We start from the raw sequence: 15,564 nt of genomic DNA, 5'->3' as shown, positions 1-15,564 counted from the left end.
TAACTAAAATCTGACTGTTACAAGCTTGTTTAACCCTGGCCCTGTGTTTGATCCAATAGGAACGGGGTCCACCACAGCCTTCTATACATGAAAGAGGTGGTCCTGCTCTTCATCCAAAATCTATTCTACCACCGGTAAGGAAGATTGGAATTATGCTTATTTCATTGAGTTAATTTTTTTAATGCTGTGGTGGAAGGATTTAAGCTAAAAATAAAAGTAAAAAGAGCATAATAAGCCTTTTCTTTAACAAGTAAAATGATCATAGTGTGTGGGGCCAGTAAGAATGGGACCCCAACACAGTTGTGCTGCTAATTGTGTAAAGTGAGCCCATCTTCTAAGTGGCATGTGAAATGCTTGAGAACTTGAAGAGCTTTCAGATATTTAGCCCCATCTGGGAACTAGAGAGGACAGTGGCCTGGTAGCAGTGCTGGAGGGCTGACTGCTGAGGCAGACCAGGAGATGTAGTATGTATGTAGCAGCTTTTTCCTGTTTTTCAACAGGCCTTGTTAAAAGCTCTGGTATCCTGAGCTACCTTGAATTTCTTTGGCTCCTTGGGACATTTATCTGAGGTCTGCCATGAGTCTATGTGATTTAGAGCAGCCTGTAACCAGATTTAAAAGATGTTTGTCATTTTTGCTGTCACTTATTTTGGTGATGGGGAGGAGGAGTGACACGAGCCAAGCTAAATCTTCACCTTTCCCTTCTGAGGTGAGGTTACATGAGTCATGAGCTGGATCAGAAAGGTGGGGACTTCCTTTTTCTTCGAGATACCGCTTTTTAATGATGCCATTCATATACATGTGTGGATAAATACTTAAAATGTGATATTCCAGCTGGCTATTCAACTTGACTTTTTTATTACTGCAGCACCCTCCTCCCCCTGATCGTCAGATAGGACCTGGAAGGCAGGGACCCTTTCCCCCTAAACCAGTACCAGATGAAGATGAAATTTGGAAACAGAGGAGAAGGCAGCAATCTGAGATATCTGCTGCGGTTGAGCGTGCCCGTAAGCGGCGGGAAGAGGAAGAGAGAAGAATGGAAGAACAACGAAAAGCAGCTTGTGCTGAAAAGCTAAAACGATTAAATGAGAAATTTGGCTGTGTGACAAAACCCTCTCGGGAAGACCCTCTGAAAGAGAGGGAGAGGGAAAGGGAGCGGGAGAGAGAAAGGGAAAGAGAAAGAGAGAGGGAGAAGGAGAGGGAACGGGAGAGGGAGCGAGAAAGAGAAAAAGAGAGGGAGAAGGAAAAGGAAAAAGAGAGGGAAAGAGAGAAAGAGAAGGAAAAAGAAGAAAAAGAAAATCTGGAGAAGGCAAAAGAACAAGAAAAGGAGAAAGAGAAAGAAAAGGAGATGGAAAAAGAAGAGAAGGAGAATGAGAAAGAACCGGAGAAACCAGCACAGGAGGTACCTGAGCCTGTAGAACCTATGGCAACATCTGTAATAGAAAAACAAGAAATTGAAACGAGGAATAACAAGGAGGAAAAAGGTATACTTGCAAGCGAGTCACAGTTGTCTGTCTTAAAGCTGAGCCACATAGTGTGTTTGTCCTCTAGGAGTCTAATTAACCCAGAGCATCTAGACCATTTATTTTCCTGACACACCGCAGTTGTGAACTGTCCTTTCAGCTAGACCTGTTTGCCCAATCCATCAAAAGGCTAAAAGGATAATTGAGCTCTGTGATTGAGCCTGGATTTTGAAGAATACAGAAAAGCAGTCTTTCTTTTCTTGCTAACAGAGTCAGGAACTCACGTTGCTAAAAAGCAGTGTAAATTATTTCAGCTATTCTGTCCTCTCAGACACAAAGAACACATAAATAAAGTTAGCACATTTTTTTGTAACAAGAAGTCAAATGCCACAAGAGAACTGTGGCACTGTTAGTGCTTTAATTAGGTTGTGTTATCCTTTAAATGGATACGTGATTGTAAAACCAAACCTCATTTAATAGAAAAATAGTTGTTTCAAATGTAATATGGTAGCATTGCTAATAAAATAATTGATAATAAAACACTTCTTAAATTATGTAATAGTTACATGATTTAGTAATAGTTAATAAATAGTTACTAAATACCCGTAATAGTTACTAAAATACCAGCAGTTGATTACCCAGTGTATTTGAGTTTAAAGGGGACATGGGGACACATTGACAACAGTCATTCTGTTTTGAGGGGTTATTACTAAGGTGTTTTGCCTTTATTGGTTTTCAAAGCTAAGATTGCTCTAAAACAAAACGACTGCCTTCTCTAAACTCACAATGTTCTTTATCTGACATTCTGGTGAAATTGCTGTAGTTTTAAGATTCACTCTTTTTTCCCTTGTGTGGATTGGTTTTATTGGTCATTGGTTTTCTTTTTTCAGAAGATCAAGCAGTTTTTATTCGACAAGATAGCGGTCGGAATGAGAAAGAAATTTCACAGGTGACTCACGAGAGTGAGCCAGATTCAGGAGCTCAGCCTCGTCCTGCTGTTTCTTCAGGCTATTCTAAGCAGTTCCAGAAATCGTTACCACCAAGATTTCAGAGGCAGCAGGTAACGGACCAGTTCATTAAAGTAAGGAAGCTCATTAAAAGACTGATGTCTTCTGCCATGTTCTGAATAAGAATGTGGCTGTAGGAGTTTCAAAAAGCCTAAACTGTTTGCTTCCAGCTTCTATAGCATCTATAATATTAGAAAGAATGACTCTGCATGAAATGCTTGTATCACTTACTAAGTCTGTAACAGTGACCAGAAGGCAAGAGAAGCTTTTAGAATTGCCCAGTTTTGGTGGAAGTAGAGCATTGCCTGCAGAACCTGGGATCTAATAACCATTGTCTCTGCAGCTTTTCCTTAAAGAAAAATTTGTGACACAAGTGTAATTTGCACTTGAGTCGTGTAGTGTGAAGAGCACTTAGCATGAATAACGTGCATGAAGTATGGGTTGTTCTGTTTCTCAGCTGAACACCTACTAGCTGTCCTAAATTGTCCTGTCTGGTTTTCTCACTTTCTCCTTACTGATCCTGATGGACATTTGCAATTAACTTTCCAAGTACTTGGTGTCCTGGAGATAAATGTACCTGCGTGCAAGGATTATTTGAGTTCTACTCATAACAAAGACTCACGTAATACTGTTTTCTGTTATGCAGGAGCAAATGAAACAGCAGCAATGGCAGCAACAACAGCAAGGTGTCCTTCCACAGTCTGCTCCCTCCCAGCCTTCTAGTGGCCCTGTCCCACCTCCCCAACACAGACCCCTTTACCAGCCCATGCAACCACATCCTCAGCATCTAGCTTCAATGGGCTTCGACCCACGGTGGCTTATGATGCAGTCTTACATGGACCCACGAATGATGTCCGGAAGACCTGCAATGGATATGCCTCCTATTCATCCAGGTAACATCTGGCAGCATTTTTTGTGGCTACTGAACTTTACGATTCTGAAATAGAAGCCATTCCCTAAACACACTGTGGAGGGTAACAACAAATAGGTGAGGCTTTTAAAAAGAAAAGTGCATTGTTTCAGACCAAATGCATTTTAGTAATACTGCAAATCTGGTAGTTTTGTCAAAGTTATCTGTAGTCATATCTTTCTTTATCACAGGTGTGCTAGTGACAGTTAAGGATGTAGTTAGAATGCCAGCATAAGCCTTGCAGGTATTAAAGCTATCATGAGGCTGGACTGAGAAAAGTAGTGTATTTACCATATGTGTTTCGTTATACATTAGAACTTGATACTACACTACTCATTAAAAAACATGAGACTTTGTTATTTGTTCTTTGTCTGTTAGCACCTCTGGAGTCTTACTAAATTGGTGGCTTCAGATTTCTGCTACTAAAGTCTTTTTTAATTTGTGGAATGGCCGTCTGACTTGCTATTGGGAAAGCTGTTGTGCATAAATAATACAAGTGTGGCGTGTAGTGTAACAAAGATGCTTACCCAGCTAATGAGAAAGTAATGGATATTCTGAATGAGTGCAAAGAATGAACAGAGGAAATGGCAGGGTCAGAAAAAAACACTGAAAACTGTAGAATTCCTTTAAAATGTTACCAAAAAAAAAAGAGACAGAGTCCTTAACAGACCACTAACACCCCCTCCATGTGTACCTTCATCTTTTGCCATTCAGAACTTACAGCAGAAGCCTCATGCACAAGTTTGTGAGTGTACAGACCTGGTTTATCCCGTTATACTGGAAGCAGACAGCTTTTCCTTTTGTCCATGCATAAGGTGCTAGTGGTGAATATGATTTAGTCATTCTGAAGTCTTCTGGCAGTGACTACAAAGATTTAGTGTCAACACTGGAAAGTACAGAGGAAGGGAAATTGGAAGCGAGAGCAGTGTTGTTCATTTCCTCCTGATGTGTTTTGTCTTGAGGCAAATTTCTTTGCTAATGTTAAACTGGTTTCAATCATTGAACTTAAATGTGTCACAGGAATTATGCCTCCCAAACCACTGATGAGAAGAGATCAGATAGAGGGATCAGCAACAAGTTCAGATTCATTTGAACATATGGCTCGCTCAGCAAGAGAGCATCCTGTTCCTTTGTCAGAGCCCCGCATGATGTGGGGGTCAGACCCCTACTCCCATGCAGAACCTCAGCAGTCTAGTTCTCCTCCCAAGGTGTTAGAAGAGCCTGACAATTTGAGGTAAGGTTGCGTACTCCTGCATGACACTTCCTGAGCCACATCTTACTTAGACGCTTGTTTGTGTAACTTACATTGCAAACCAAGGTTTAAGCTGACCAGGTTATTGCTGCTATCACAAAGGAGTTGTGGTTGGGGATGTATCTGGTGCCGTGGTGTAAAACAGCAGATGTCTGCTCTGTAGTGCAGTGTAGAAAGACAATTTATCCCTTGGTTAAGAATCCTTAACCTAATCTTTTGAGTGGTAATTGCCATAATATTTGAATTTTCAGTTGGTGTTGTCCTATTCTTTGTCTGCTTTCCCCACATCAGACAACCTCACATACTGGTTTCAAAAGTGATGCATTAAGTACAAAAAAAAAGGCAGAACAGTCACTTTTGACCTTAGCTGTATGATGAATGGTCAGGAACACTCCCTCTATGTCTAAAAAGAACCCCAAAAGTCTTTTTGCTGTGCTGTGTTCTGGTCATATTTGTGATAGTAGTCTGCCAGCTTGGAGGCTCCATTTAAAATTGCATGTATAGTTATTAACAATAACAAATTCCTCAAGCTAGTTGTACATTTGACACTCAACTCTTAATCTGGATAGAATAACATTGACCTCTCCAACTGGCACTATGAAAATTAATACCTCTTATTTCCTTGATATAACATCAGTCCTTCATAGAAGCAGAAAATTGTTTAAATAACTGCTTGTGAATAAGATTTACCACACACACCCCTTAATGTTCTTGTTTGCTGGGTGCTTAGGTCTGAGGCACACTTGGAGCAAGAACGAGTTGCTGTCCCTGCCACTGCCTATCCTGTAGAACATAACCAGTTGGACTCGCATTCAAAGACAGACTTTTTCAGAGAATCGGCAGAGGTGGAGGTGCAAAAGTTCCCAAGCAGGCCTTTGGAAGATGTACAACCTCTCCAGACTGACACACCTAACACAGCAGTTAATTTTGAAGGAGCAAATGAGAAAGTTACACGTAGCTCCCCAGAGGAATTGGTTCCTGTTGGGGAAAGTCACTCTTCACTAAAAAGAAGCATTTCCCATGGTTCAAGTCATTCTCTAAAATCAGAAGACCAGAGGAATGAGACAGCCACAAATATCTCTAAATTAAATACCAGGCCTGTTGAGTCAAAGGAGACAATTGAGAGACTTGAGATTAAGCCCAAAAAAGAAATTTTGATCAGTAATCGGACATCAGAAGGACCAAAACCTGAAAAAACTTTCAAGCCCAAGTCTGAAACAAGATGGGGTCCTAGGCCAGGTTATGGCAGGAGAGACGAAGGTGGTGATAGACCAGTAAGAAGATCAGGTCCTATTAAAAAACCGGTGCTTAGAGATATGAAAGAAGAGCGTGAACAGAGGGAAGAACGTGAGCAGAGGAAGGAGAAAGAAGGAGAAAAGACAGCTGGTGAAAAAGCTAGCAAGTCTGAAAAAACTGACAAAAAGGAAGCACCTCAAGTGCCACTGCCTCACACTGAGCCAGAAACATCCACCTCCACCAGTGTTTCTCAGGCTAAGAAAATAACCCAGGATGCTGCTCCAATACCAGCAAGCCAGGAGAGCAGTCAAAGTGAGGCTGCAGTTAAAGCTCCAGTTCAGCCACCCACACCTCCAGTCCAGCAGCAGCTACCAGCTGCCCAGCCCACTACTCCACAGCTTCCCCCTGCAGTGCAGCAGCCACCTGCTCAACCGGCAGCACAGCAGCAGCCTCATGTTCAGCAGCCAGCCACTGCAGTGAAGGAAGAAAAGCAGACTGAGAAGGCAGTTAACAAGGAGGTTGTAGAGAAACCGCGCTTAGAAACCAGACCAGTAAAAAGAGAGCCTGGCTTACCACCTAGGACATACTGGAAAGAGGCTAGAGATAGAGACTGGTTCCCAGATCAGGGCTATAGAGGCAGAGGTCGTGGGGAGTATTATTCTAGAGGTCGTAGCTACAGGGGTTCTTATGGAGGACGTGGTCGGGGTAGTAGAGGCCACAACAGAGAGTACCCGCACTACAGGGATCCTAAGCCTAGATCAGACCATGTGCCTTCAGGGCCTGTTAGGCAAAGAGAAGAGAGTGAAACTCGTAGTGAGAGTTCTGACTTTGAAGTAATTCCGAAACGGCGGCGACAGCATGGTTCAGAGACAGATTCTGACAGCGAAGTTCACGAAAGTGCAAGCGACACGCTGCTTTCTGATAAAGACAGTCTAATCAAAGGCAAGCACCCAAAAAGAGAAGAGAGAGCTGATGGCAAGAAGCCTCAAAAGCCCCTGTCATTCAAACCTGAAAACAGCATCAGAGTAGACAACAGAACCCTAGAAAAAACTTATATAAGAGATGATGAAAACAAACCCAAACCAGGATTTCTTCCTAAAGGGGAGCCTTCTAGACGAGGCAGAGGGGGAATGTATAGACGTGGTGGCAGAGATCCTGCTGGGCGTCCTCCACGTCCATCTACGATAAGGAGACCAGCCTACAGAGACAATCAGTGGAACCCTAGGCAGACAGAGATCATTAAACCAGAAGATGGGGAGCCTCCAAGAAGAAATGAACATTATGGTCCTGTACCAGTTGATAAAAGACCTCCAAAATTTGAGAGAAAGTTTGATCCAAATAGAGAGAGGCCACGAAGACAAAGGCCTGCTCGGCCTCCAAGGCAAGATAAGCCACCACGCTTCAGGCGCCTGAAAGAGAGAGAGGCCGCGTCAAAGATAAATGAGATGGTCACCAGTTCGTCAACAAGTGCCACAGTTAATAATGCAGTTAATGAGCCCTCCAACGCTGCACTGGATGTGTCAGGAAGTAAGACCCCAGACTTGTCCAACCAGAACTCTTCCGATCAGGCAAATGAAGAGTGGGAAACAGCCTCAGAAAGCAGCGACTTCAATGAGAGGCGGGAAAGGGATGAGAAAAAAACAGCGGATGTAGCAGCACAGGTGGTTGCAAAGGCAGGAGAAAACACTGGAGTTCCAAAAAGGGAAATAGCCAAGAGAAGTTTTTCTAGTCAGCGGCCTGGAATAGACCGTCAAAACCGACGTGGCAACAATGGGCCAGCTAAACCAGGGAGGAACTTCTCAGGGCCTAGAAGTGAAAGGCGGAGTGGGCCTCCACCTAGAAGTGGAAAAAGAGGGTGAGTACCAGCTTCTGTTAGTCTAGTGTTGTCATCTTCTGGTTCAAAATCATTAGCAGTTCCTTTAGATTTTTAATACCTGTTGGAGCAGCATGTGCACCTATGGCTGTGCACATTCCTTGTTTTTTCTGGTTACATATAGACATGGAACACAGAAGTAAGAGAAAAGTTCTTGTATGTATGCATAGTGTTAAAAAAAGCCTGATTTGAAAACAAATAGTGCTGTTTCTCAGAGTCGAGACATTTCTCAATAGCTAGATGCAAGCTGAAATCTTCAGGTGAGCAGACTTGCAGTTCAATATGTAGATTGCCACACTGCATTTGGCTTCTTATATTCTTGGATGAAGCACCTAAGAAGTGACGAAGTTGCGAAATACTTGCATTGAGACATAACTTTTCTCTATGTGCTAAAGCTGGAACTTGTAATTACATAATGTTACTATTTGCCTGTTCTTCTGTAGCCAAAATGTACAGTAGTCTGAGTGGGAGGCAGGACTTCACTGAGTGCCTAAACCTATGTTGTAGGATTCTTGTGCTTATCATAGAATCACAGAATGTTAGAGGTTGGAAGGGACCTCCAGAGATCAAGTCCAGTGCCCTTGGCCAAAGCAGGATCACCTAGAATAGTCCGCACAGGAATGCATCCAGGCAGGTTTTGAAGGTCTTCAGAGAAGGAGACTCCATAGCCTCTTTGGGCAGCCTGTTCTAATGCCCTGTCATCCTCACTGTAAAGAAGTTTCTCCTCATGTTGAGGTGAAACCTTCTATGTTCAAATTTGTATCCATTGTTCTCTGTCTTCTTATTGTGCACTACAAAAAAGAGATTGGCCCCATCCACTTGACACCCACCCCTCAGATATTTATAGACATTGATCAGATCTCCTCTCAGTTTTCTCCAGACTAAACAGCCCCAGGGCTCTTAGTCTCTCTTCATAGGGGAGATACTTGGGTCCTCTGGTCATCATCATGGCTCTCCATTGCACTGTCTTACTGTCTTTCTTCTAATACAGACCATTTGAAGAGCAGACAGCAGCTGTCCCTGGTGTTGATCCTACCAATGGCACCTCTTTACATCAGGAGGATGGTGCTGTTACTGCCACAGGACAAAAGGCCACCAAGGATGTAAGTGGCAAAAAGAGAGAAGAACCTAAGACTGGTCCAAAGAAGCCCAAGGAAAAAGTGGATGCCTTATCTCAGTTTGATCTCAATAATTACGCAAGTACGTATTGCTAATACAGAGAATTTTTAATCCTGGTAGCTTTCCTGCATGTAGAATTAGATGTTTCAAAGCTTACCAAAAAGGAAAGGTGGTTTCTTTTTTAAAAACACCAAAATAATTGTGTACTTGACTATTGCTACCTTTGTCATATCTAATTAACAATGTCTGTGTCTCTAAAAGGTGGCAAATCTCACTGTGGTTTTATATTTGGATAAGAACACTTTTGTTCACCTAATCTTAACGGAGTCATCCAGACCATTTTCCTCCATGGTCTAATATTAACCTTCATAAATGAAGGTATATTACTGATAAGCTTACAGCTGATATTCAGGAAGGCTGTTAATTATTCATTATGATGTTTTAGTTCTTACTTCCTGGATATTTCAGTACAGGAACCTCCAATTTTTCAGTTCTTAAATATTTTAACTCCTTGTGTTCAAACTCAACAGCCAAAGAATTGGTAAGCAGAAGCTTACCTTTAATTGGGGCCACAGTTTGTGTCTGTGGGGAAACTGAATCAGATTTGACTTGATGTGCTGCATCTGAAGATGTTAAAACAGCAGCATCTATACCTTTCCTTTTTCTATAGGTGTTGTGATCATTGATGATCACCCTGAAGTGACAGTACTTGAAGACTCCCAATCTAACTTGAATGATGATGGTTTCACAGAAGTGGTGTCTAAGAAGCAACAAAAACGCTTGCAAGATGAAGAGCGCAGAAAGAAGGAGGAACAAACAGTGCAGGTACAACACCAGCATTTATAGTGGGAAAGAGTTCTGTGCGTTACTGGGAATGCTGTGAAGTGTGCAGAATATATTTTTCCCAAAAAAGCTGTATTTTCACCTTATAAATATAACTAGGTAGTTGTATTAATAATAAAATTGGTTTTTACTTGGTCACCTTAGGATTCCATACTTTCTGATTGGACACTGTCAGACAGGTGGAACTGGCAAACCAAACCATTTTTCATACTGGGATAAAGATGTATACTATTGTTTGTATTTCATTTGATTCAAATAGGAAAATGGATGAGAAAGCATTGCTCCTGTAGTTAAATACCTCTGAAAAATAAAATTCTTTTAGGTAGGCTTAGTCTATGTGCTTCTTACTGCTGTACAATGTACAGTTGGTTGTTCACACAGACTGTCATCTCTGAGAGTAAAATCGGCTTCTGCTTACAGGTTTGGACCAAGAAAGGATCAAGTGAAAAAGGCCGAGGTCAGAATTCCAAGCTTCCACCCAGATTTGCCAAGAAGCAGCAGCAACAGGCAGCAGCTGCAGCTGCACAGCAGGCACAAACTCAGGCTCAAGCTCAGGTACAGCCTCCGGGTCCAACACAAACTCCAGGCCAGCCACAGACTGTTGCTCAGCCACCAAACCAGGCAGCAGGAGGGACAGCCAGTGCAGAATACACAGCATCAGGCAAAATTCTGCAGAACACCCAGGCTAACAATGGGCTAGGAGCTGAATTATGGGAAAACAAGGTGCCTCCTACAGCAGTTCTAAATGACATCTCCAAAAAATGTAAGTGGTGTCTTTTGGATTTGGGTTTGGGGATGAGTGTTATAGTTAGAGAATGCTGATTGCCAGCTCACTGTTGATGTTAAATTCGTACCTGCAAATGTATGTAGCACAGGTAATACAGGACAGCATTCCCAAGTGCAGTGTTGTAACCTGTGAATACTTCTGGAAAGAGATTTTTGCAGTGTAGTATTGCCAAGTGATCTGTGCTAATGTTCTTCATTCACTATGAATGAGCAGGTGTCACTGCTTTCAGAAATCTGCTTCTAGATATGATTGCCCCAGCTAAGTAGGGAGCACATTGACTACTGAATAGGTTAACAATTTCTAACCAAAGCTTATTTAATCAGAATATTATCAGTCAATCAATAATTTTAGTTGAATGCATTTAGTAACATTGTAGGGTTTTTAAAACTCTCTTTTTGTCTTGTTAGTGGGACCCATTAGCCCACCTCAGCCACCTTCAGTCAGTGCTTGGAACAAGCCTTTGACATCATTTGGTGCAGCTACATCTCCAGAGGTAAGAACAAAGGGAAGAATAATAGCTGTATGTGAAACCTACCCAAATTGTATCACATTGGGATCAAATAGAGATTATTCATTTAGTCAGGCTTGCACACAGTTTAAATTTAGTGTAGCTAGAATTCTCTGAAGTCAGGAGATAGTACAGCCTCACAAAATACAGACTATTGGTTTTTATCATTGGAGCATGGGAAAACTGCTCTCTTCATAAAAACTCAGCTGTTGACAGGCACACTGATTACTGTTGTGCAGTGCATTCTAAAGTAAAAACACTGCCTAGTTTGCCTGATGACACTTGGGTGTAGAGTTCAGTAATGTAGGCAGAAACATCATGTCTCCAAAGAACCAAATATCCCCTCTTAGAGACATAGAAAGCAGTAGATGCTTTCTAGCTATATTAGGTCTTTGCCCCATGGAGTTAGCATAACCCTATAGTTTATGGTTTAAGTCCCCTGATTTTGTTTCCTTTTTTTTTTGGTCTTTACTTTGTTTTAAAATGTAAGAACATGACATATCTCTTAGAGGAACATGACATATCTCTTAGAGGAACATGACATATCTCTTAGAGGAACGTTTTAGCTTCATTAGGAGATTTGAAAATCTTTTTTAATTTCTTAATAGTCCTTTTGAATTGAATCTTGTGAACTTGAATCTGGACATTTTAATATTGCACTTCCTTCTCTGCCAGTTCATCATCTTGATCTTGTTTATTTCTTCACTGGTCTTTTTTTTCTCATTACTTTTAAACTTGTGTAAACAGTAGGAACTTGGAAAGAGGGAAGTGTACATTCATACATGTTTTACTCCTGCAAATAATGTTTTTGCTGTCAGGAGGTAAATGTACCCTTTTAGTGGTTTTCAGCTGAGGGTATTCTGTGCTCTGAACCAGTGTCACTTTACTGATCTAGAATTTTTTTTAAATGCATTAAATGTTTACTTTTTAACTAGGGGACAAAGCCTGGGCAAGAAGGTGGAGTTGATCTTGGTATTGAAACCATTCAGTTTGGAGCCCCAGCTTCTAGTGGCAGTGACAATGAAGTTGGCCCTGTACTTTCTGAGAAGTCCGCTGACAAGCTACCAGAACCAAAAGAGCAAAGACAGAAGCAGCCTCGTGCTGGCCCCATCAAAGCACAGAAGGTAAAAGGTCATCTCTTTAGTACAAACTTCTAAATTTAAAGAAGTTTCATTAAAAAGAGGTTGCAAATAGTGAAACAGAATACTCATTCAGTTAGGACTAGACCTGTACAAAGAAGTGATTTCAAGTAATACTAGAGCTATAGATTTTAAGGCTCAAATTCAAGTGCACAGATATCTGGATTAGTGATTTTTCTTGTCAGTGGAACAAAAAATTCCTGTTATTTCTACTCCCATGCATACTGGTCTGTGCATCACTAGCACTTGGCATCAACTTCTTGGTTAGTTCTGTGGCCAGCAGATCGAGAGATGTGATTCTACTCTTACAAGATCTCCCTGGAGTACTGCATCCAGTGCGGCCGAGTCCCCAACACAAGAAGGATGTGGATCTGTTGGAGAGGGTCCAGAAAAGGACCATGGAGGTCATCAGAGGGCTGGAGCACCTCTCTTATGAGAACAGGCTGAGGGAGTTTGATCTCTTCAGCCTGGAGAGAGGAGGCTCTAGGGAGACCTTATAGGTGCCTTCCAATACCTGAAGGGAACCTATAGGAAACCTATTTATAAGGGCCTGTGGCGATGGTTCAAGGGGCAATGATTTTACTACAGTAAGGTAGATTTAGATCAAGCATTAGGAAGAAGATCTTTACTGTGAGGGTGGTGGGACACTGCAACAGGTTGCCCAAAGAAGTTGCAGATGCCTCATCCCTGGAAATGTTTATGGTCAGGCTGGATGAGGCTTTGAGCAACCTGGTCTAGTGGGAGGGGGATTGGACTTAGATAATTGTTAGTGTGCCTTTCAGCTCAAGCCATTCTATAATTCTTACTCCTGGAGGAAGGTGGTTGTGGCAGGAGAACTTCGCTGGTGGCTTATAGTAGAGCCAGCTGTTTTAGTCCCTCTTGATATATCTCAGATTTGGCAGAGGTCCTGGTGTAATTAAAGCCCTTTTGTTTTTGTAGACCTGGTGTCACTTTGTGTGTGCTGGTGGTTTGGGGATTGGTTTGTTTTGGTTTTTGGTTTTTTTTAAAGTAATCTGAAAGTGCAGTCACACAGAGAATGGATTTAATTTCTGTGAAATGAGGGACTTGGTGTAGAATCATAGAATCTTCTGAGCTGGAAGGCACCTGTGGATGTCATCTAGTCCAGCCCCCTTCAGTCAGCAGGGACATCCCCACTAGACCAGGCCACCCAGGGCCCTCTCAAGCCTCACCTTGAATGTCTCCAGGGAAGGGTCCTCAACCACCTCCCAAGGGAACCTGTTCCAGTGCTCTACCACCCTCATAATAAAGAACTTGTTCCTAACATCCAATCTAAGTCTGTTTTTTTCAAACTTGAACCCATTGCCCCTCATCCTGTCACTGCAGGCCTTTATAAAAAGCTTTTCTCCATCCTTCTTGTAGGCCCCCTTCAGGTACTGGAAGGCTTCTATTAGATCCCCCCAACAACTCCTGCTCCCCCAGCCTGTCCTCATAGCAGAGGTGCTCTGATCATTTTTCTGACCCTCCTCTGGACCCCCTCTATCAGGTCCATGTCCCTCTTATAATGAGCTCTGCAGAACAGGATGCAGTATTCCAGGTGAGATTTCACCAGAGCAGAGTAAAGTAGCTGCAGTTCATGTTTTTTTAATTGTGAAATATGAAAATCATACAGGCAGAGAAATACATAATAGTTAATATTACAGAAAGCTAGACTCTGCTGACCTTCTGAGGGTACCAGGTTGCTTTGGGAAACTCCACTCTCTCCAGAGGCATTGTATTGTAAAGAGTCTCCATCTACTTCTGAAACAGCTGGTTTGTATTTATGGAGAAAATACCAGCAACTTCTGCCTTTCCACTGTCAAAGCTTAAAGAATAGGGTTTTAATAACTGCCTTTAAGGAATTTTTGTGCTTCTCTGTAGTGAAGTGGGCTAAGTAGTCTCGGCCAGAAAGGCTGTTTAAACAGCAAAGCATTCAGGTTCCCCAAGGCTCTTCATTCTGCTTTAATTCAGCAGCACAAAAAGGAACTACTAAATTGCAACAGTTGTTCCAGACATGGTGTCTGCAGTATAAGAGAGCACTTGAGTGTAGGTGTTTTATTTTTTTTCTGGGTATCCATCATACATCAAGATACATCTACCTTCAAAGGAAGGTAGAGTCTTCTGTTATAGTTCCCTGCAGCTCTGTTAAATCCCAATTCTCTGAAAATTGAACTAACCACTGTGTAGATGAAGTTTTGTGCCTTCTATGCTTTTTTGGTTTATGTTTTTCTTGTAAGGTGAGTCAAGCTGTCTGTTGGGGGTGTTTTTTTGTAGGTTTTAACTAGATCTTATTTTAGTTGAGTTCTACTGCTTCACATAAAACCTGTATTGCTTGAAAACAATGGTTTAGATTGCCAGTGTTCAAAATGAGTGCACTTCATGTACATATGGCTAACTTAGTCTCAAATCATTTTTCTGTTAGAAAATGTTTACTCTTCAGGAAAACTTTCTTAGATCTCAACAGTTTTATTTTAAGCATGTTAAAATATTTATGTGGGATAAAACAATGGGGGGAAGATATTACTGACAAGTTAACACTAACTTAGCTTCCAGACTTGAGTCCAGTGGAAAACAAAGAGTATAAACCTGGTCCTATTGGGAAAGAACGTTCTTTAAAGAACAGAAAAGTGAAGGATGCCCAACAGGGAGAGCCTGAGGGACAAGAGAAGCCATCTCCCACCTCTGTCAGAAGTCCGGAACCTGTCACTACAAAGGAAACAAAAGCAGCAAGTGAACTGACCACAGAAATAGGAACAATGATATCTGTGTCTGCTCCTGAGTTTGGAACAAGCACAAAGGTAAGAAAAATGTTAACAAATTGCTGAGTACTGCTTTGTAAAATGTGGTGACAGGGATGTAATTGACGCTGGGTCATCTGCTGGTGATAGTTACCAGGATGGCAGAACCCACAGAATAGCAGATCTGAAACTCATTGGCACTGCTTGAATTAAACAGTTCCTCTAAAAGTGGTATGGAGACATGGTATTTGTCATACCCCTGTCTAGAGATCTTCTTGGAAGGTTTTAATTCTTTTGCTGCCTTATGAATGTGCCTGTCCTGAGCCTTGCTGTGGAGAGTTGTGTTGAAGCCTGGTTGTAGGCAGGTAGGGTAAACTGGGATATATGTTATATATGCAGGACATGAGCACTTGACTTTCAGCAGAGAACTGTTGTGCACTATCGTTGGGTGAGTGCATGGATGACCTGAAGCTGTGAATCAAGTGCTGTTCTGTGAAAAAAGAATCCTCTGAACTAGGGATATGCTAAAGCATTGGATAAGGCTCTTTCAGTCTGCCTAAAGGATCTGTATGTTAGCTTGTGCTGGCTTGGGTATTGTTGAGGCATGTCTTGCAGAACTTCAGGATATTGAGGACTTACTATAGCTGTCTGCATGGAATTCCCCTGACTTCTAGCTCATAACAGTAAGACAGT

General features: G+C 42.0%; 1 protein-coding gene across 13 annotated transcripts in view; it reads left to right on the top strand.

The window, feature by feature from the left end:
• Positions 1-15,564, top strand: part of PRRC2C (proline rich coiled-coil 2C) — a 76,148-nt gene that overhangs the window by 32,829 nt on the left and 27,755 nt on the right. For 11 of the 13 annotated variants that reach the window (XM_064147272.1, XM_064147271.1, XM_064147264.1 and 8 more), the window contains exons 11-22: positions 60-134; positions 868-1,483; positions 2,353-2,522; positions 3,116-3,362; positions 4,400-4,613; positions 5,362-7,722; positions 8,732-8,940; positions 9,530-9,684; positions 10,123-10,465; positions 10,897-10,982; positions 11,933-12,121; positions 14,680-14,931. In XM_064147272.1, coding sequence (XP_064003342.1) covers positions 60-134; positions 868-1,483; positions 2,353-2,522; positions 3,116-3,362; positions 4,400-4,613; positions 5,362-7,722; positions 8,732-8,940; positions 9,530-9,684; positions 10,123-10,465; positions 10,897-10,982; positions 11,933-12,121; positions 14,680-14,931 — 4,917 coding nt within the window. The remainder of the gene's footprint in view (positions 1-59; positions 135-867; positions 1,484-2,352; positions 2,523-3,115; positions 3,363-4,399; positions 4,614-5,361; positions 7,723-8,731; positions 8,941-9,529; positions 9,685-10,122; positions 10,466-10,896; positions 10,983-11,932; positions 12,122-14,679; positions 14,932-15,564) is intronic. The other 2 variants (XM_064147260.1, XM_064147265.1) reach the window with 2 other exon arrangements.

Source organism: Pogoniulus pusillus, chromosome 8, assembly GCF_015220805.1.
Source record: "Pogoniulus pusillus isolate bPogPus1 chromosome 8, bPogPus1.pri, whole genome shotgun sequence".
Classification (NCBI taxonomy): domain Eukaryota; kingdom Metazoa; phylum Chordata; class Aves; order Piciformes; family Lybiidae; genus Pogoniulus; species Pogoniulus pusillus.
Note: the sequence above shows the minus strand (reverse complement) of the source record. Positions and strands in the feature narration are given on the sequence as shown.